Source organism: Propithecus coquereli, unplaced genomic scaffold, assembly GCF_000956105.1.
Source record: "Propithecus coquereli isolate 6110/MARCELLA unplaced genomic scaffold, Pcoq_1.0 Scaffold120, whole genome shotgun sequence".
In the NCBI taxonomy this organism is placed as follows: Eukaryota; Metazoa; Chordata; class Mammalia; order Primates; family Indriidae; genus Propithecus; species Propithecus coquereli.
Window position 1 is genome coordinate 199,937 of NW_012136081.1, and position 20,685 is coordinate 220,621.

At 55.5% G+C, this 20,685-nt stretch overlaps 1 protein-coding gene across 2 annotated transcripts in view; it reads right to left on the reverse strand.

Annotated features, from left to right (window-relative positions):
• Positions 1-16,758, reverse strand: part of AHNAK (AHNAK nucleoprotein) — a 27,931-nt gene extending 11,173 nt beyond the window's left edge. For both annotated transcript variants that reach the window (XM_012664969.1, XM_012664963.1), the window contains exons 1-5: positions 16,647-16,758; positions 6,772-6,871; positions 6,287-6,443; positions 5,659-5,846; positions 155-4,739 (exon numbers count right to left, since the gene is read on the reverse strand). In XM_012664969.1, coding sequence (XP_012520423.1) covers positions 155-4,739; positions 5,659-5,846; positions 6,287-6,443 — 4,930 coding nt within the window. In that variant the 5' untranslated portion in view covers positions 6,772-6,871; positions 16,647-16,758. The remainder of the gene's footprint in view (positions 1-154; positions 4,740-5,658; positions 5,847-6,286; positions 6,444-6,771; positions 6,872-16,646) is intronic.
• Between the last annotated feature and the right edge of the window lie 3,927 nt (positions 16,759-20,685).

Genomic DNA, 20,685 nt, shown 5'->3' on the forward strand with positions numbered 1-20,685 from the left:
ATGTCAACATCTGGCATTTTCATTTCACCTTCTACCTTGGGCACAGACACATCCATATCCCCTTTGACTTTGGGGCCTTTCAAGTGTAAGTCCACATCAGGCATGGAGATCTTGGGGGCCTTGAAGTGCATGTCTGGCATCTTAAACTTGGGGCCTTTCAACTTTCCTTCTGGACATTCAATATCAATATCACCAACATTAACATCCATCTTAGGGGCTTTTACATCAATTTCAGGACCTTTCAAGTCTCCTTCTACTTTGGGAAGGGAAACATCTACATCAGTTTTCAGTTTAGGGGCTTTCAGATTAAGTCCAACATCAGGCATAGAGATTTTGTGTGTCTGTATATGCATGCTTGGCATCTTGAACTTAGAGCCTTTTAGTTTTCCCTCTGGAGCTTCAAGATTCACATCTGCAGCACCAATGTCCACCTTGGGTCCTGAGACATCAATGTCAGCTTTGGGCAGGTTCACATCAACTTCTGGGCCCTCTCCTTTGAAGCCAGGCATGCTGAACTTGGGCATTTTCACCTTGGGCATCTTCAGGTGCCAGTCTGGACCATGAACTTCCACATCTGGTGCATTAATGTCAACTTTGGGGCCTTTTATATCAACATCAGGAGCCTTTATCTCTCCCTCTAGTTTTGGAGCTGTAACATCATAATCTCCTTTCATTTTAGGACCTTTCAAATGCAAACCAACATCTGGCATAGATATTTTCTGAGGCTTTATATTCATTTCTGGCATCTTAAATTTGGGACCTTTTAGTTTCGCATCTGGACCTTCAATATTCACATCTGGAACTTCAACATCCACCTTGGGTCCTGAGACATCAATATTGGCCTTCGGTAGGTTCACATCCACTTCTGGGCCCTCTCCTTTGAAACTGGGCATGCTGAACTTGGGCATTTTCATTTTGGGCATCTTTAGGTGCCAGTCTGGGCCATGAACATCAACATCTGGAGCAGTAATGTCAACTTTGGGCCCTTTAATGTCAACATCTGGCACTTTCATTTCACCTTCTACCTCAGGCAAAGACACATCCACATCTCCCTTTAGTTTGGGCCCTTTAAGATTCAGGTCCACATCAGGCATGGAGATCTTGGGGGCCTTGAAGTGCATGTCAGGCATCTTAAACTTGGGACCCTTAAGCTTCCCGTCTGGACCCTCGAGGCTCACATCAGGGACTTCAATGTCCATCTTTGGTCCCGAGACATCAATGTCGGCCTTGGGCAAGTTCACATCCACTTCTGGACCTTCTGCTTTGAAACCGGGCATGCTGAACTTGGGCATTTTCATCTTGGGCATCTTCAGGTGCCAGTCTGGGCCATGAACATCAACATCTGGAGCATCAATGTCCACTTTGGGCCCTTTGATGTCAACATCTGGCATTTTCATTTCACCTTCTACCTTGGGCACGGACACATCCATATCCCCTTTGACTTTGGGGCCTTTCAAGTGTAAGTCCACATCAGGCATGGAGATCTTGGGGGCCTTGAAGTGCATCTCAGGCATCTTAAACTTGGGACCCTTTAGCTTCCCTTCTGGACCTTCAAGGCTCACATCTGGGGCTTCAATGTCAACCTTGGGTACTGAAACATCAATGTCAGCTTTAGGCAGGTTCACATCCACATCTGGACCCTCGCCTTTGAGGCTGGGCATGCTGAACTTGGGCATTTTCATCTTTGGCATTTTCAGGCTCCAGTCTGGGCCTTGAACATCCACATCTGGTGCTTTAATGTCTACCTTGGGACCTTTGATGTCCACATCTGGAACATTCATTTCACCTTCTATTTTTGGTGCAGATATATCTAAATTTCCTTTCATTTTGGGTCCTTTAAGATCCAGGTCGACATCTGGCATAGACATCTTAGGTGCTTTGAAGTGCATCTCGGGCATCTTAAACTTAGGACCTTTCAACTTCCCTTCTGGTCCTTCAAGGCTCAGATCTGGAGCACTAATATCTACCTTTGGTGCAGAAATGTCCACGTTAGCCTTGGGTAGGTTCACATCCAATTCTGTGTCCTCTCCTTTGAGGCTGGGCATGCTAAATTTGGGCATTTTAATCTTTGGCATCTTCAAGTTCCAATCAGGACCATGCACTTCAACATCTGGGGCACTGACATCTACTTTTGGGCCTTTCAGGTCCCCTTCCAGCTTTGGTACTGTTACATCATATTCTCCCTTCACCTTGGGACCTTTCATATGTAAATCCACATCAGGCATGGAGATCTTGGGGGCCTTGATGTTCATCTCTGGCATCTTAAACTTAGGACCCTTCAGCTTTCCTTCAGGTCCTTCAATATTCACATCTGGAACTTCAACATCCACCTTGGGTCCTGAGACATCAATGTCAGCCTTAGGCAGGTTCAGATCCACTTCTGGACCCTCTGCTTTGAAACCAGGCATGCCAAACTTGGGCATTTTCATCTTGGGCATCTTCAGGTGCCAGTCTGGTCCTTGAACATCCACATCTGGGGCATCAATGTCTACTTTGGCACTTTTAAGTTCAACATTAGGAACTTTAATCTCACCTTCAGCCTTTGGCATTGTAACATCGTATTCTCCCTTTACATTAGGGCCTTTCAAGTGTAAGTCCACATCAGGCATGGAGATCTTTGGGGCTTTGATATTCATCTCAGGCATCTTAAACTTGGGCCCTTTCAATTTCCCTTCTGGTCCCTCAGCGCTAACCTCTGGAGCACTAAGATCCACCTTGGGCCCGGAAATGTCCACATCAGCCTTGGGCAGATTTACATCCACTCCTAGGCTCTCTGGTTTCAACCCTGGCACACTGAATTTGGGCATTTTCATCTTGGGCATCTTCAGGTGCCAGTCTGGGCCGTGAACATCCACATCTGGGGCATCAGTGCCCACTTTGGGGCCTTTCAATTCTCCTTCAAGCTTTGGTACTGTTACATCATACTCTCCCTTCACCTTTGGGCCTTTAACATCCAAATCTACATCAGGCATGGAGACTTTTGGTGTCTTGACACTCACATCAGGCAGCTTAACATCAGAGCCTTTAAGTTTGACCCCTAGACCCTCCATGTTGACATTTGGGGCTTCCACATTGACCTTAGGCCCTGAAATATTGACATCTCCTTTGGGTAGAGTGATGTCTACATCTGGGCCTTCCCCTTTGACTTCTGGAGTGCCGAACTTGGGCATTTTCATCTTGGGCATTTTCAGGTTCCATTCTGGGCCACGAACGTCCACATCTGGTGCACCGACATCCACTTTGGGGCCTTTGACATCAACTTCAGGGACTTTGACTTTCCCTTCTACTTTTGGGAGTGTGATATTTACATCCCCTTTCACTTTAGGTGCTGCAGCACTCAAGTCTACATCTGCCATAGAGATCCTACAGGTTCCTGTTTTTCCAGAAGGACTGCTAAGCTTGGGGCTTGTCAAGGTCCCCTCTAGGTTCGGTGTCTCTATGTCCACTCTGATGCCTTTAACTGCCACTTGAGGCCCTTCGACATCACCTTGCACCCCAGGAGCAGAAACCTTAATATCTCCTTTCAGTTTAGAAGACCCGAGGCTCAGATCCACATCCTGCATAGAGATTTTAGGTTTCTGAATTATCATTTCAGGAGTCTTGACTTTAGCACCTTTTATCTTCCCTTCCAGCCCACCAGTAGCAATCTCAGGCAGACTGACATCCCCAGAGACTCCAGGAAGAGTCACTTCACCTGTAGGCAGTGTCACCTCAATGCCAGCTCCCTCTCCCTTTGAACCTGATACAGAGAATTTGGGGACTTCCATCTTGGGCACATTCAGTTTGCCCCCAGGCCCATGAACATCAACATCAGGGGCACAAACTTCCACACTGGAGCCGGTGATGCTGCCTCCGAGTTTGGGAGCAGAGGTGTGTACCCCAATGCTCCCCTGTGGCTTGGCACCTTTCAAGCCTAGGTTACCCTCAAGTGATGGCCCAGTGATTTGGGGGCCCTTCAGCTTTCCCTCAAGCCCCTCAACATTGGCAGAAGGGGCACTGACTTCCAGCTGAGGGGCCTGGATGCTCCCACCGATGGTCAAGCCTGGCCTGCCGCCCTCGTGCCCCACAGAGAATTCAGGTGCAGAAACACTCAGCCTGGCCGCTGGTGCCTGGCCCTCGGGCCCTGTCGAGACACCAAATTTTGGCGCCTTCATGGTGGGAATTTTAATTTTCCCATTGTCACCACTCTCGAAGGATGGGCCCTGCACCTCCACTGCCCCACCCCCAAGAGAAGACAAAATATCCGATGCTGGAACTTGGACCCCTCCTCTGCCACCCAAGTCTATGCCCTTTGTGCTGACATTGACACCTGAGCTTCCCACCTTTATCCCAGGCATGGTGACTTGCAGCTTCGAGTGGCTAGCACCTTGGAACTCTGGTCCTGAAGCAGAAATGGGCCCTGCTTGGATCTCCACTGCAGAGCCCGTGGCTGGAGAGGCTGCCTCTGAGCCCGAGGGCAGTCTGATCACTGTCTTCCCCGACTGGGTCTCCACATCCACATTGGAGATTTCAGTCAGTTCATGTCTTGGGATCTTGATCTTGAATTCAGGGCTGCTGATGTCGATGTCCTTGGCTCCTTCTCGGCCGGTCACATCCACGGTGTAGGCCGTGACCCTTCTGGTCACTGTGATGGTGCGGCTCTGGGTCTCCCCAAGGTCCCCTTCCACTCCGTCCTCCGACCTCAGCCGAGGCTTGATCTTCGTGGTGTAGATGCGCTGATACTCCTCATCATCCCCGCTCTGCAGAAAGACACGCCGGCAGAGGTTGCAGCAGGGTCTGCCTGAGTTACCAGACGCCCGGCCACAGCCCAGACGACAACATGGGTGCCTGTTTCCCAGAGAAGCTGGGACCAGAACAGAGGTCCACGGAGCCTCCTGGGGCAGAGCACGAGGGACTGAAGAAAGGGGCTGACGGCCACATCACAGGAGGAAACCTGGAATTATTTGGGGGTCAGTCAGGTAACCAAAACCCATGGGGAATGGGGGCGGTATACTCCTGGACTGTGCGGTCTGGGAAAAGGACTTCCAGGCAATTAGAGGTTCACATCGGCCTGTTGCAGGGACCACCCAGGAGACCAGGCCCTTCAGCTCCCAACTCTCAACCACTGGCTTGTTTGTTTAACCAGGAGGGGGTCCTCTTAGGGCCCTGTGCACTGGAGAGCATTTGTCGAGCCTAAAAGACTGGTCGTGCTCGGGTTAACACTCTCGCTCGGAGTACCCATTATTTGTTAACTAAACAAGCCTTCGGGAAGAACAATGTCCCCACAGGCACTTTGCTGCCCAGCTTCTGACTCACAGAATGATTTTGGGCCTCTGTAAGGAGAAAAGTGGTGTCTGTGCGGCAGAGTTGGGCACCTGTGAGGTGATTTCAAAGACTCTTGCAAAGCACCCGACCTTCCCCCTGGAATCTAGGACCAGGCTGTACCAGTCGGTTCCCCCGCTGTGGCCCAGGGGCACTCTGAAGAGACTGATGTAGGACAGCACCAGCCACATGCCACACGTGAGCAGGAAGAAAGAGGCAGCAGAGGGCTGGCGAGAGTGCAGACAGGTAGAGGGAGGAGGAGGATTTGTAAGAGGCAGACAGAAGGCTCAGGACTGTGAGCAGCAGGCCGGTGTGGCGGGGGAGCTCAGGGCACAGACGGGAGGGCAAGGCACTCACCAGAACCACTTCAGAGCTGCGGGAGCTGAAGACTTCGTGGGTCCAGGTCTGGCCGGGCTCGGGGGAGCGGTCCCCCTTGCGGTGCAGCTTCAGGCCCACCGTATGGTGCCCCATGGTGTTCAGCAGCTGGGTCACCTCGCCCGACTGCAGGTTGTCAAAGTAGATGGTGGCACCCACAATCTGGTCCCCTGAGCACAGGAGGGGCAAGAAGCAGGTAAGACCCACAGGGTATCAGGGAAACAACACAGCCACGACATGCTGGGCACTTGAGCTGACTCCCATTTAACCTTTGTGACCATCCTACAAGGTGGACAGGGTAATACCCATTGCACAGATGAGGAAACTTGAGGTTTACACAGGCCAACTAATTTGTCCAAATCTGCAGAGCTCGTGGGTGATGGAGTCGGATCTGAGGACTAGGTCCCCACTGCCCCACAGGATGGCCTCCCCCAAGGACCACAAGCAAGGGACACAGACTGAGCAAGGGAGGGCAGGGCTTGGGTACCGACCATCCTGATGCCACTGGGACCACATAGCCCGCTCTGCCTGCTCTCTGCCCCTGCCCGTCCCTCTGACACCCTGACCTACCCGACCCCCAGCACCCAGTCTGCACCCTGGGGCGACTTACCCTCCTTGACCACCCCAGTGCGGGCCGCAGGGGAGTTCTGCATCACCTCCTGCACGTAGACGCCATCATCTCTCTGGGCAATGGTCAGCCCATGGGAGCCGCTGCCCTGCCAGTTGGGCAGCAGCAGCTCCCGGGTTGTTTCTTCCTCCTTCTCCATCTGGGATGAGGTGAGGAAATGGAGCTCAGGTGAGTGGGGATGCCAGGGCGCAAGGGGATGAGACAGCTGGGGACCTCTGTGCTGTGGACTTCCAGCAAGTGGAACGCTCTCTCCGATGCACCTGACCCCGCGTCCTGGCTCACCCGCCTCACGTGCCTCCACCATGGGAGTTCCTCCAAGCCACAGCAGAGAAGATGGAAAGGAGACAAGGGAGGCAACAAGCCCCTCGTCCCTTCCACCAGGTCCCCAGCCTCCCCAGGCCACTTTGGGTTTCCACCTGCCCCCATCCCAGCACCTCCCCCTCTCGCTGCCCCTCCCTCCTACTGACCTTTGCAGGATTCCGTTCCGGAGCGAATGCCTTGCCAGGAGCCCGCCCCTCCTTCCTCTCTTCCCCTCAGTCTCTCTTGTTGGGATCTCGGTCACACAGCCTAGGGAAAAGGTCCCAGAGATGCTCACACCAGGAGTCAGCTTGCTTGACACCCCGACCCACACCGTGGCTGGTGCTCTGTTCCCAGGCCAGACCACAGCCCGCCCCATGCCTGTGGTTCTTCTCTTCCAGGGCTCTGCAGCCTGGCATTGCGGAAAGGGCTCTAGAAGAGCCAGACTCAGATTCAGATCCTGGCTCTGCCTCTTCCTGGCCCTGGGGCCTGACCAAGTCACTTAACTTCTCTGAACCTTTGCTTCCTCATCTATAGAAACGGAGATGATAAAAGATTCCCGTGAGGATTGAAGGAGAGACAAGGGAGCCAGAGTGAAGCGCGCAGGCCCAGGAGCCCCACAGCATTTCACGATGTTCTTTACAACAGCTTTGGGACGGAGACACTGCTGTCCCCACTTTATAGATGGAGAGACTGAGCCTGTGAGCGGCCGATGGCCTGGAGGACACAGTAAGACAGCAGCTATGTGGGGCTCAGACTTTGAGTCTGTAACTCTCTGCTCTGTACCACACCAGGTCTGCAGCTTTTGACTGGTGTGAGACTCCTCGCACAGTGGCTCCAAAGAGGCATGGTGGCGCCTTCCCTCCCCCAGTGGCAAACCGTGACTCCAGATCACCCTGCCTACCCTGGCCCTCAGGACCAGGGGGAAGCCCCCACCAGCTGGGGGCTCCGGGAGCCCTGCCACAGGCAGTGGCCTGAACAAAAGAAGCCCCCACCTCACCAGACACCCGCCCAAGCCCAACAGGCTGGAGTATAGCTGAGCCTGCGTCAGGCCCGCGGTGCGTCAAGGCCATGCTGGCTGCCCACACTGGCCCGAGCCAGGCTCCCATAGGTGCAGGCATTTAGTAATAAAGTTGCCCTCCTGCTACGGGGTGAGCTGTCAGTGGCAGAGGCGCCCTGGGAAGACACCACGCAGGACTCTGGATACGGCCGCGAACTACAGCCACCCACACAAAATGGCGGTGCTGCTATCAAAGGCACGTCTGTGAAATTGTGTGGGGGACGCTATAAATCGTGGGGAACCTCACCCAAAGCCCCACCCCAAAGCTGTTTACATCCAGCAATTAGTCAACCAATCAATAAATTCATGCATACTGATTGCCTCCTGTGTGCCTGACATTGTACCGGGCACTGCCGAGAAAACCAGCCAGGGACAGACACAGCTCGCCCAGCACTTAATCACACGCTGCCTCAGATTGTTACCTAACCTCACTCGCACACCCTCGAAACATTTATTGAACGCACTCCATGTGCCAGATACGGAGATTTCAAAGACTTGGTTCCTGTCCCAGATATAAATTATGAGCAAGGTATTCATAATTTAGCCTCAAAATGTTCCAGAAGGCTTGGGAGCCTTTTAGGGGGAATGAAATATAAATGGGGTCTTGAAGGTGCTAGAGTTGACCCCTGAGGACAGGACTGTGTCTCTCGGGAATTTATGGGCATTTAACAGTTCCAGTGTCAGGCAGATCACAACAGGGATGACAGATAAACTCTTAAACCCCCAGTCCTCCCGACACCTGTTCTCTTGTTTGACAAAGGCATAAATGTGGTGATTATGATGTGCCTCCTGGTCAACACAGGTGCTGGCGAGGAGGTGACAAAGACTGTGACGGGTGAGCGGCCTGCTGGCACAGGTGTGGGCTGAGGAAAACACCTCCTCCCTTCCCGGCAGGCAGCGGAGGCCGCTACAGGAAGTCATGCTGTCTCTTCCCAAAGTGAAGCAGCAAAGCCGGAGCTTAAATGGCACCTTCTCCCGAGCCCAGCACTCAGGAGCCAGGCAGAGGCAGGGAAGGACAAAGGGATTCCAGACTGGGTCTCTCAGACAGCACTGCAGCCACCCTGCAGACCGCCCTGACACCCCTGTCTTCGTCCTTGAGCAGGGCCCCTTTCCTCAGCCCAGAAACCTGGTGCTGAGCCAGCAGCCAGAGAGGGGAAGAACGCAGCCAGCTCACCCTCACCCACGGCCTGGCCCCACCCTCCCTCCTTCCCCAGTGAGTCACAGCAGCTGGCCGCAACAGCTCCAGACATGCAAAGGGTCACGCCTAAAACCCATGGACAAAGTGCCTCCTAGGCCAGACCCTGGGTGCCAGAGGATCCGGGGCTCCAATGCTGACAGGCAGTCGGCTTCCCTGCCAGTGCCCTCAGGATGTAATCCCAAGACGGGAGTCCCGGGAAGCACGGCTTTGAGGCTCAGGAGAGACCTGCTGCATGTCTCAAGCCAGGTGGCTTCTGAGGAGGGGAGAAGCCATCAGCCATGAGGAAGGATCCGTAGCCCATGAGGACAGGAGCCATGGGACCTAAGGCTGCAGGTCGGCCCTGGCAGGGCACCCGACGGCTTCCTGGCCAGGCGGGGCTGCCAACCACCCTGCCTGCTCTGGCTCCAGTGCCCCTGTCCCGGCACAGCCAGGAAAGACTCCCCTCTCATCTGATCGGGACCACTGAGTCCCAAGAACTGGGGTGGAGATGCAGAAGGGAGCTGTGAAGCCAGAGTGGCTGTTTTCTGCATTTGGTCCCAGCCCTTCTCTTCTCCACTGCCAAGCCCAGGTGGTCCTTCCTTCTCCTTCCACACAAGTTAGGTTAGGCCAGGCTTCCAGGGAGCTGAGGGCTCTGCCCTGCTGTTACCCAAAGGAGGGCCTTTGGAGCTTTGGGGAATTCTGCATGACTGAGCCAAGTGTCATTTGCCTTCAGAGCTAGGAGGGACCTTAGAGCCACACCATCCAACATGGTAGCCACGTGTGCCTATTTACATTTAAATTAATTAAAATTAAGTTAAACTAAAATTTTAATTGGCTACTATATTAGACAGCACAGGTACAGAACATTCTACCACTGCCAAGAGTTTGATGGGACAGCACTGCCTGTTATTTACAGATGGGGAACTGAGGCCCAGAGAGGTGAGGATGGGAGAGCACTGGAGCCCTAGAACCCAGGTCAGCTATCTCCAGCCCCGAGGTCCACCTGACACTGGCTCCCTGTCTCTCTCATGATAAGCAGGAGATCCCCTACGGCAGACGGCTGCCTGGAGGTCAGAAAGAGAGAGAGGTGGTGAGGCCACTCCGGCTGCAAAGCCAAGAGGACACACATCCAAGACTGAGGGACAGACTGTAGTTCAGGCCCGAAGCAGTGAGAGAACAGGCCGTCTTATCACTGCAAAACTGCAAAGAGGACATGACGAGCAGCGGGGCTCTGCCACACCCTCCCCTGTGGACTGACGATGATGCCTAGCAGATCCCGGAGAGGTTCAGAAAGCAGAGTCCTTGAACCGTGCAGTGGCCTCTGCCAAGGGTGAGCTCTGGAGAAGCATCCTTCCCCCACCGCCCACAGGGAATGGTGCCCCCTCCTCCAGAGAGGCAGTATGAAGACAGCCAGGGAGGGGGCCCAGGTTAATTGCTGCAGCGGCTAAAAACATCCTTGCAGCCAGCATCGATGTCAAGATGACAGGAACTGATACACTCCCTGAGAGACAGGCCAGGGGCCTCAGTGCCTGAATGCACCAAAACTAAAGACAAGACACACATCAGAGGAACACACAACTGTGCATCCACTGGCACAGGCTGGACACAGGAAGTGACCCTGCGAGGGACAGAGAAGCACCCCTACCCACACTGGGGAGGGCACCAATAACAGTAAAACTTCCACCCAGCACGGTGGCGTGCACATGTGCCAACCAACCCACCATGCACACAGGCCGAAGAGAAGCAGTCCCCAACCTGAGAACTAAATGACTCATGCCCAGAGTTAGAGACCTCCACACTCACAACCAGGACCAAGGGTTGGCTAGTCAAAGAGAGACACACCCAGAAGGGTGATACACTCTCATAAACACTCACCAGCAGAGAAAGAGGAAGACAAAGCTCCACACCGAAAGAAACCACCCTGCATGCACCAAGTTGAAAGAAAGGATTCTGTGTGCCAGGGACTGTGCTGGCCACGTTCCCTGTCTGGGGTCCTATTCGATCCCCAAACGATACTACCGGGTAAGAACCAACAACTTTATTTTAAAGATGTGGAAATAGTCCCCAGAGGTAAGACGACTTCACCAAGTGTGAGACAAGGTTGAAATGCAAAGTAGAGCGACGAAGGCACAAGTAAATACACACACAGATGGGACACACCAGAAACCACAGAGAAAGATGCACACCGGAGATACACTGCAAGGGGAGAGTGACAGCTGGAGGGACACACCCACAGGCAGATAGAGAGGCCTCCAAACCCCGTTCCCCACAGTGCAGCCTTGTCCTGGCCCAGCTTGTAGGCACCAAACCCAACATGGGCAGGTCACAGGTATCCTGGAACCCTGTGTCTCGGGGGCCTTTTGGTTCTGGGGCTTATTGAGGCTAGGTCCCCAGGGGTCAGAATCCTGAGCTACCCAGAACCCAGCTCACCCCTAGATTCTCCTGGGCCCCAACAGGTTGGGGACAAGAGAAACAGCCCCTTCTCACCCTCGACTCTAGAGGCAGGCACTGGCAGGACAAGGCAAGCATTTCCACTCTCTGGGAGAGGGCAACAGCCATGCCAGGCGGACCCTCGTCCCAGAGAAACAAGGGGAAACATAGGGTGGCATCACTTCCAGGGCCTGAGCCTCCAAATGGACCGACTCTGCCTGATTTCTGTTTAGAAAAACAAATGGGCCAGGTGCGGTGGCTCAGGCCTGTAATCCTAGCATTCAGGGAAGCCGAGGCAGGAGGATCGCTTGAGCCCAGGAGTTTGAAACCTGCCTGAGCAAGAGTGAGACCCTGTCTCTACAAAAAATAGAAAAATTCGCCGGGCATGGTGGCACACGCCTATAGTCCCAGCTACTCGGGAGGCTGAGGCAGGAGGATCCCTTGAGCCCAGGAGTTTGAGGTTGCTGTGAGCTAGGCTGACACCACTGCACCCTAGTCTAGCCGGACAGAGCAAGATTGTGTCTCAAGAAAAAAAAAAAGAACAAAAGACAGAAAAACAAACGCCCTATTTTAATAGGCGTAGTAGAATTGCACAGCAATCTCAAGAGTCTAAGTGGGCATGAAGAACTGTCACAAACCCACCCAGCTGATTCTGGTAGCACAAGGGAGCACTTTCAACTTATGTAGGAGGAGGTGTTGGCAGGGGACGGAATTTCCAGGGAGAATTAGACAAACGCGTTGCAAGACATGAGCAACTGGGGCGCTGGAGGCACGTTCAGAGAAAAACACACAAGGACACAATCGCACCATGGGAACACGGAGACCCTCAGCCCCATTCTCCACTCTACACAGCCCAGAGAAGCCCGCAGCCCCAGCCAGCCCTTACCGGCTCGCAACAGACACCTGTCATGGAGGTCCCTATGCCTGTTCCCCTGGTGCCCGTGTCCCCGAGCGTGTGCCTGTATGTGCGCCTGCCAATCTTGTTTCCAATACCTGCCCTTCGGGGAGGAAGGTGCTGGCCCAGCCCACAATTCTCATCAGGAGGAAGTTTTTCCAGCCTTGTCACTCCAGCCTTCCCCTCTCCTGACCCTTCACCATCACCCGGGGGTTTTTGCAGGCTGACTCCAGGGCGGCCCCCTACACGCGGACCATAGCCAGCGGCTGCTCCTGGCTTGGCTCTGACGCCTGTTTCCACCTCTCTCCACCCTGGCCACACACATCCTCCTACCACACTCCCAGGTTCCCTGCAAGCTCTGAAGCCTCAAGCTCCAAGTTCTCATTTCCAGCAAGGACAAAGATTCCCTCTTCCCTTCCTGGCCAACAGAGACCTTCCACCTACCTTGTGACAAGGGACTGGGGACAGCATTACATTCTCCAGCAGAAGTCCCCAAACCTAGACGCATAAGGAAGAGTGGGCTTTTACCCAGGACCCCTGGGATTAAGACACCAACTCTGAGGGTGGCGTTTTACAGTGGCGGAGGGGGAATGAAGAAGAACACCCTGTCCTGCCCTGAAGGGTAGATTACGGCTTGGGAGCTGCCGACCGCCCCACCCACGGCCCGGCTCTCAGGGAGGGCGCCGCTCGCTCTCCCCCCAGCGGTCAGGCCGCGCTACTGCAGGGGCGCGGGCCAGGCCGCTGGGGCTCTGCCGCCAAAGAGCCGCCCCCCAGCCAGGACACGTAGACGTAGCCAGGATCAGCTCCAGGCACTTCCCCTTTCCCCAGAACCTCCGCTCCGGCCCCGGGGGACCTGGCAGGATGCCCCTCCCTGACAGGCCTTGCAGCGCCTTGCTCAGCCTCACTCAGCTGGGTCCTGGACCCCCAGGGCTGTCCTCAACCTCCCAAGGGGACTCTGGGCACAAACTCCAGGGCCCAGACCTGCCTAGGACAGAGAAACTTACTTCACTCCTTACCTGTAGCCCCTGCATGCCTGTATGAAACCTCCACCACCAGAGCAGAATGTCATTGCGATCACTGCCCTCCAAGGCCCCCACAAGCCCCTCCAAGCAGCAGGCAGAGATGACACATCCAGGCCTCCCACTATGGGAGGACCCCCATACACAGTTAGCAGGATGCCCTGTCACAGGCAAAGACACACACTTCAGTCAGAGACACGGAGGCTGTGATATGGGCAGTCAGTCACAGGGGCCCAAGGCCACCATGGAACGGCTCCTGCAATGCTAACAGTGAGGGACCCAAGCTGCTGGCTCCAGCCCAGCCGTAGCCCTGGTGGGAACTGAGGCCAGCATGGAGGAAGAAGAGCTTCATCAAAACACACACACTCCCGCAGAGCCCTCCGTGGCACCCCCCCTACCCCCACACTCCCTCGGGCACACCCAGGCTTGGAGGAAACGGCTCATGCTCAGGAGTCCAGAGGGATGGTCTGAGCCCAGGGAAATGCCAGCTCCCTCGGAGCCTGGATGAAGCCCGTGGGGGCGAAGAGGGTGAGGAAGGCCCTAGACACCTGCCACTGCCACCACCCAAGTGAAATGGCACATTCTAAACCCTTCCAGAGGCGCACCTCCCTTCCTCAAACCTAAGTGTGCACAGCACGTGCTCAGCCCAGCTCCAGGGAGAGAAACTCCGGGGCATCCGGGAGTGTCCGGGGAGAGAGCCAGCAAAGTTTTCATCACAGTCAGACTAGCTCTCCCAGTCTGCCTCTCTGCCTGTCCCCAGGCGGTTCCCAAGTTCTGAAGAAGGTAGTGACCACACCCCGGAGCCCCACAGGCCCCTCCACCCCATGGCTTTGCCCCAACCCCTCAAACCAGCTCCAGGCGCAGGGCAACACACTCCACCAGGGCCCACCAGCCAATTCCAAGTTGAGCAAAAGAATCCAGCCTGGTGGCGCCCGGGCACCTCTACGCAGGGTCTTCCAGGGACCCCCAACCCACTCCCTGCCCTTGGCTGATGCCAGCCTTCTCCCTCCCAAGGTTCACTCTCTTTCACGTCCCACCCTGGGCCCATAGCCTCATGCCCCAAACCACGGATGGCTGGTACGAGTCCTCAGCTCTGAGGGTCAGCTCCTCAAGGAGTTGCCCAGACTTGGACCCCTGAATCTCTGCTGTGGGCCTTCATATCAGCAGCACTAAGCCTGTGCGACTGCTGTGGCTCCTGTGTGTCCCTGTTCTCTAAGGTCCCTGTGCCCAACCTCTTAGGGACAAGGGCTTTAGAGAGGGGCTCAGCTACTCCCCACCCTCCTCTCCTACCTGCCCCCAAACCGTGTGCCCTCTCCTAGCTCAGCTCTCATGGTCCAGCTCCTCTCTCCCCCTCCCTCACCACTCCCCCCCCAACAGCTGAGAGCTCAGAGCAACCCAGGGGGCTGCCATGTAGTCCCCACTTGGCACCCTCTACCTACCATGTGCAGGCCCATTGTCCCTAAGGACAGGAGGGGAAGGAAGCTTCCCCATTCAGCTTCTGAAAGGAAGTGAATGCCACACCCAGCCCCTGGGATTTCCCTTGCAGGAGTGGGGATGAAAGCGAGCTCCACTCCCCTATATCACACCCAGAATAGGTGCAGAGGCCTTTCATGGCTTCCAAGGCAGCTTCAATCTCTCTCTCCTTCTCTCGCACTATAGCCCCCCATTGCATCACTGTATCCCACAAAATCAACCCAACGCCTACCATGCGCCAGGCTGTACTAGGACGGGCATCCAGTGAACAGGGTCCCCGCAATCAGAGGTTGGATTTTAATGAGGAAGACACCTTCAGAACCAATCATTGGAAGCCCAGAGCTGTGTTGGGGACATAGAGGTAGATATCTGGGTCACTTTTCCTCTGGAAATTCAGGGTCATTCTCTAAGGACCTCATGGCCATGGGGGGCTTTCACACTGCCTTTCCACAAATCTGCTCCACAGGCACTCAGCAGCCACTGCAGCTCCCTAGGAGCACCTCACTGCCACCCTGACCACAGCCAGGGCCACACCCTGTGGAGCGCGAGCACGCACAATGCACACACTCCTCTGTGGTCTCATAGTGCAGAGGTGCCAGAGCGGCCCCCACCTGGTTGTCCCCCACCTGGTTGTCGGTGCTCAGCTAGAGCTGTGAGATCCCCCAACTGTCCCCTCTGCTCCCCTCTGTGCAAAGGGTACCCCACGCAAGGGGTACAGCCAGCCCTGCTTGGGCCCCATGAGTCCCTCATGGTCAGCGCCCCCACACCCGGGCCTTGGCACTGCAGGGGGCGCCCAGCCCTGCCAGGGGCGAGCCAGGCGGTCGCACACTGCACACCCCCTCCCTGCATGGGAAAGCCTTACATAACAGAGTTCTTTGCACACACCCTAAGCACGCTGCCTTTCTCACCCCACGGCAGGACCTCGCCCCCCGGACCTCTCTCCTGGCGCGCACTGCTTGAGTGGAGGGTTCCCGCGAGTGCAGCGAAGCCCTTCTCCCACGCCAAGCTCTGCTCCTGCCCCCACCTCCCACACACAGCCCCCTGCCCCTCCCCTTTGCCCCTCACCACTCCTCCCTGAGTTCTGGTTTGAATTAGTCACCAGCTCCAACCACCACATTCCTCAGGCTACTGGCGCCGAGCCAGGCGCTGGGGCGGGGGCCATCCCGCCCGAACGGGTTTGGGAGTGGGGCGGGGGGAAAGCGCCGCCTCTGGAGGGGAAGGGGCGGTCCCCAGGGCAGTGCCGCAGAACTGCCCCCCTCCCCGCCCACCCCAGCGCAGGAATCTCCTTAATTATGTCCCCCGCCGCCGCACACCCATCCAGCTGGGCGGCGCGCAGCAAACTCCAGGCTCCGCCGCCCCGGAGGAAGAAGGGAGTTTTCTGGAGCTAGGAACACCGAGGGGCAAGACTAGGGCGGGGCCGCTGAAGGGGGGGTGAGGGGACCGCAAGGAGCGAGAAAGGGAGAGGCTGGTGGTACAGAACAGGGTGGGGCCGGGAGGACACGGGACCTGAAGTCGGGGGCGGAGGTGTGGGGAGCAGGAAAGGGCAGCGGAGGGGGCGCGCGGCGCGGGGGTGCGAGGGCGGGGGATCGCGGCAGCGATCTCAAAAACTTCTCTAGTAAACATGGACTACAAACGGAGCAGCCCCTGAGCCAGGGGCCACCAGGCCAGGATCGCTACCCCTGCCGTGCAGTAGGACCAACAATCCGCCCTCAAGAGAAATACCGAGCTGAGCAAAGCACACTTCGGAGCGATTTTCCAACTTTGCCAAACTTGCGCCCCAACTCCAGAGGCAGCGCTCCACTTCCAGGAAGCGACAAGTCGCCTCCCCGGGAGGCCCTGGACAACCCAGTTTGCTCCAAACTATTTGAATTCTCGCAGTGACACCCTCCCCCCAACAACAAGCCTCGCCCAAGCCCCGCAACCCACGTCCCCCCGACACGTTCTCCGTGCCCTGGCCCCCTACTGCGCCACGGTGCGCCTGGCACCCCTACCTGCGCGCTCAGCCCCAGGGCACAGCCATAGTCGGCGCGGGGCCCGAGGCTGCGGTGCTGCGGCTGCTGGCGGCGGCGAGCCCCGATCGGGGCGGGTCCGGCAGGGCGGGCAGTGCAGTCCCCGCGGCAGAGCTGCTCCGAGTGGCCGGGCCCCCGCGCACGGAGGCGGCTCTTGTAACTCCGGCTCGGGCGGGCGGGTCTGCCCCGAGCTGTGGGGAGAGGGCGGGGCCGGGCGGGGCCCTAGCGGGGCTGGGACGAGCGAGCGGGGCCGACACTAGAGGGACCCGGGGGTGGTCTGCTGGGGGATGGGCTGCAGCGAGGCGCTAGGACAAGAGGACGTCGCCTTCCCTCCTACCCGCCGTCCATTGCCCCCTGTTCTATCCCGGGCCTGGATCTACCCCCCAGCATGTGCAATGGGTAGCTTCATCGGCAAGAAACTCCTGGAAGCTCCCTGGGGCTCACAGCTGGAACTGCGAATCAACCCATTTTGCAGGAAGGGCCAAGGAGCTCAGAAAGCTGCTTGGGGCTTAAGTGATTCGGCCGCGAACTCCAGCCCGACGCGGACCTTGGAGTTTTACCTCGACATAGGCAACTACGCTTCAAATCCCAGGCCCCAGCCTCCTCGTTTGGTTCCCAAGCTCCGTGCAGCCGCGCCCATTTCTCGCCTTCCTTCTTTCTGGGGGCCCCTCAACCCCTCCCGCCACAGAACTGTCTTGGAGATGCTCGTCCCACCCCCAGGAGTCAGGGTCACCAGTGCCCCACGCGCCGCGGGAGTCAGGGCCTGCAGCCCTCGGAGGAGCGGACCGGGCTGCCCACCTTCCTCTCCAGGCTCCCGCCCCGCAGAGGCCGGAGCTCCAGCTTTTTCCTCCGCCTTCCCGTTCCTTCCCGGCGCCCCTCTCCAGCCCCTCCCCACCTCCCCACTTGCAGGACGCCGAGTTTCCCAATTTACAGCCATTTCCCACAGCCACTTCTAACTACATGGAGATTTTATTAAACGCTTAATGATGGGGTGCAGGGGCCTTCTGGCTACACACCCCCCTTCCACACCCCCTTTCTCTTCTCCCCCCTAGGCGGCCACCCACTGCCCACTCCAAGCCGGTTTCCCTTCTTTTCCAAAAGTTGGGGAACGGAGACCCCCTGCTGGGGAACTGAGAAGCCCTGGCTGGAGACAGGAGCACCCTCCTTGCTGCAAGATCATGAGTGGGCTGGGGCTGAGACCAGCTCGGCCCTATCCTCTGAAATGGCAAACATGTTTACAGGCTAAAAATACCCAGCAGCCAACTCTGCTGCCAGCCCTGGGGGCTGTGTCCAGGTCCAGTTACCGGCACAGGGTACAGGCATGGGGGAGGGAAGAGACAGCGCAAGGAACCACAGACATGCAGGCACTCATATAATGGACACAGAAAGGTGGAGACGCGTGTGTAGACACCCTGACAGGCATAGACATGCAGAGACACACAGAGCAGAGACTTGGGCACCAGCATATTCTCTCTCTCCCTCTCTCTCTTCCTCTCTCTCTCTCTCTCTCTCTCTCTCAGAGACCTGGATAGTGACTCAACCCCACGGCTGGCGGAGGCAGCGCCACCACACACATCACAAGCGCACAGTCATAGATAGATGCAGACGTTCCCAGCAACCACCTCCTCTCCCGTTCTGTTCAGCGCCCCCTTTCCTAGCACTTACCTTACAGGAAAAAAAAAATCCAAACTTTCAAACTTTAGAAGACTTCAAAAAATAAAAACCAAGAGCTAATTATGTTCTTCACCAACGGCTTTTTAAATTTTTATTTCATTTTAAATAATGTTTATTCAGCTTTTTACATATAGACCAAGAATAAGAGATTAATAAAATAAAATGGCCCGTAATCCCACAAGCTAGATAATCCCTGCTGACGTTTTTTAAATAAAATCAATACTCTATATGGCAAAGAATTTAAACAATAGAGAAGAGTACAGCAATAAAAAGTAAACATCTCCCTTCTCCCCTACCCCAGTCCCTCTCCCCAAAAGTAACCACTATTAACAGTTTACTAAAGGATTTTTTTTTGGGAGGAGGGGACAGAGTCTCACTGTGTTGCCGGGGCTAGAGTGCCGTGGCATCAGCCTAGCTCACAGCAACCTCAAACTCCTGGGCTCAAGCGATCCTCCTGCCTCAGCCCCCTGAGTAGCTGGGACTACAGGCATGCGCCACCATGCCCAGCTAATTTTTTCTATATATTTTTAGTTGTCTGATTAATTTCTTTCTATTTTTAGTAGAGACAGGGGTCTTGCTCTTGCTCAGGCTGGTTTCGAACTCCTGAGCTCAAACAATCCGCCTGCCTCAGCCTCCCAGAGAGTTAGGATTACAGGCGTGAGCCACCGCACCCGGCCTAAAGGATTTTTTTAACTTTATGAAATGAATCATCTTTTGGTCCTTGAAAGAGCAAGTTTTCCCAGTGCTTATTAAAGTGGAAGGTGATTTTTCAGAAAGATAGCTATAATATAAGAGATGCAACAAAGGCACGGGGTATCTGCAAAAAGAGCTAAGGGCGTTTCGGGGGTTGGGCTGGGGCAGGAAAGGAAGAAGAGTAGGGAAGGGCGTGGGTGCTGTACCTTCACCTCAGCTGGGCTCTATGGGCCCCCCAGGATCAAAAGAGCAGAGGCCAGTGTCCCAGGCCCAGAGCCAGCTTATCTGCTGCATTGTTTGTTCTGGCCACCCTCTTGGTCAACAGGGAAGAAGGCAGGAGGGAGAGGCTGGGTTTTGGAGCAGCCCCACAGCAGGGATCACTGTCCGGGTACTTCATTGAGGAGTAAGGGTGTCAAGCTCATCTGGTGGGGGGTAGTTCTGGGCACTGGGTCCTGCGCCTTTCCAGGGTAGGAGGGGAAAGGTGTAACTTCAGCCCAGGCCCCTAAAACAAAGCATGATCCTGCAGGCTGGAACCAGAGCAGGGTTTTCCCAAGTCAGCCTCCTCAGCCCAGGCGAGAGGAATATTTTCAAAAGTTTTCAAAGGTGTAAGTGGAGACGCACACTTTTAGAAGTTTCAGCCAACTCTTCTCCTTCTCCCCACGGAGGTAGTCCCCACTCTAAAGCCCCTAAAGTTACCTTAAGGGTGATTGTGTCTGACCCTGCAGCAGGTACTTTCACATTAGCTCTTTTAGTCCTTACATCTGCTGCGAAGGAGGCACTCAGGAAATGGTCTCAGAGAGGGTTCGAGATTTACCTGAAGTCACACAACTCGCAGAAGCAAGAGTAAAAGCTCTCACCATCAAATTGGTATTAACTGATCAACACATAAGTGCACATATAAGAATAACATCTATTGGATGTTGGGCAGGGGGGAGGAGGGAGGAGGGAACAGGTATATGCATACACAAAGAGTGCAATGGACATATTTGAAACTCGGACTTAGGGGAGGAGGGGGGCAAGGGCAACATACATAACCTAAACATCTGTACCCCCATAATATGCTGAAATAAAAAAAAAAAAAGAATAAAACTCCCACTAGCGCCGAAGCCCCATGAGGGCAGGGGCTTTTTTCCTCTGCTCCATGCACATAGTCATAAATGCCTAGAGCAGTAGCTGGCACACAGCAATCACTCAAGAACATGTGTTTTTTTGTTTTTTGTTTTGAGACAGAGTCTCACTCTGTTGCCCAGGCTAGAGTGCTGCGGCGTCAGCCCAGCTCACAGCAACCTCAAACTCCTGGGCTCAAGGGATCCTCCTGCCTCAGCCTCCCGAGTACCTGGGACTACAGGCATGCGCCACCACGCCCGGCTAATTTTTTCTATTTTTGGTAGAGACCGGGGTCTCACTCTTGCTCAGGCTGGTCTCAAACTCCTGAGCTCAAGCAATCCTCCTTGGCCTTGGCCTCCCAGAGTGCGAGGATTACAGGCGTGAGCCACCACACCCGGCTTTAAGAACACGTTTTAAATGGATGAATGAACTCCAGGTGTGACTGGCCCCAGCGCCCTTGCCCTTTCCTACATCCCATGCTGTCTCAGCTTCCCTGGCTCTCAGCCCCCTGGGAACAATTCGCCTTCTTGTGGGTCTCTCTTGTCGC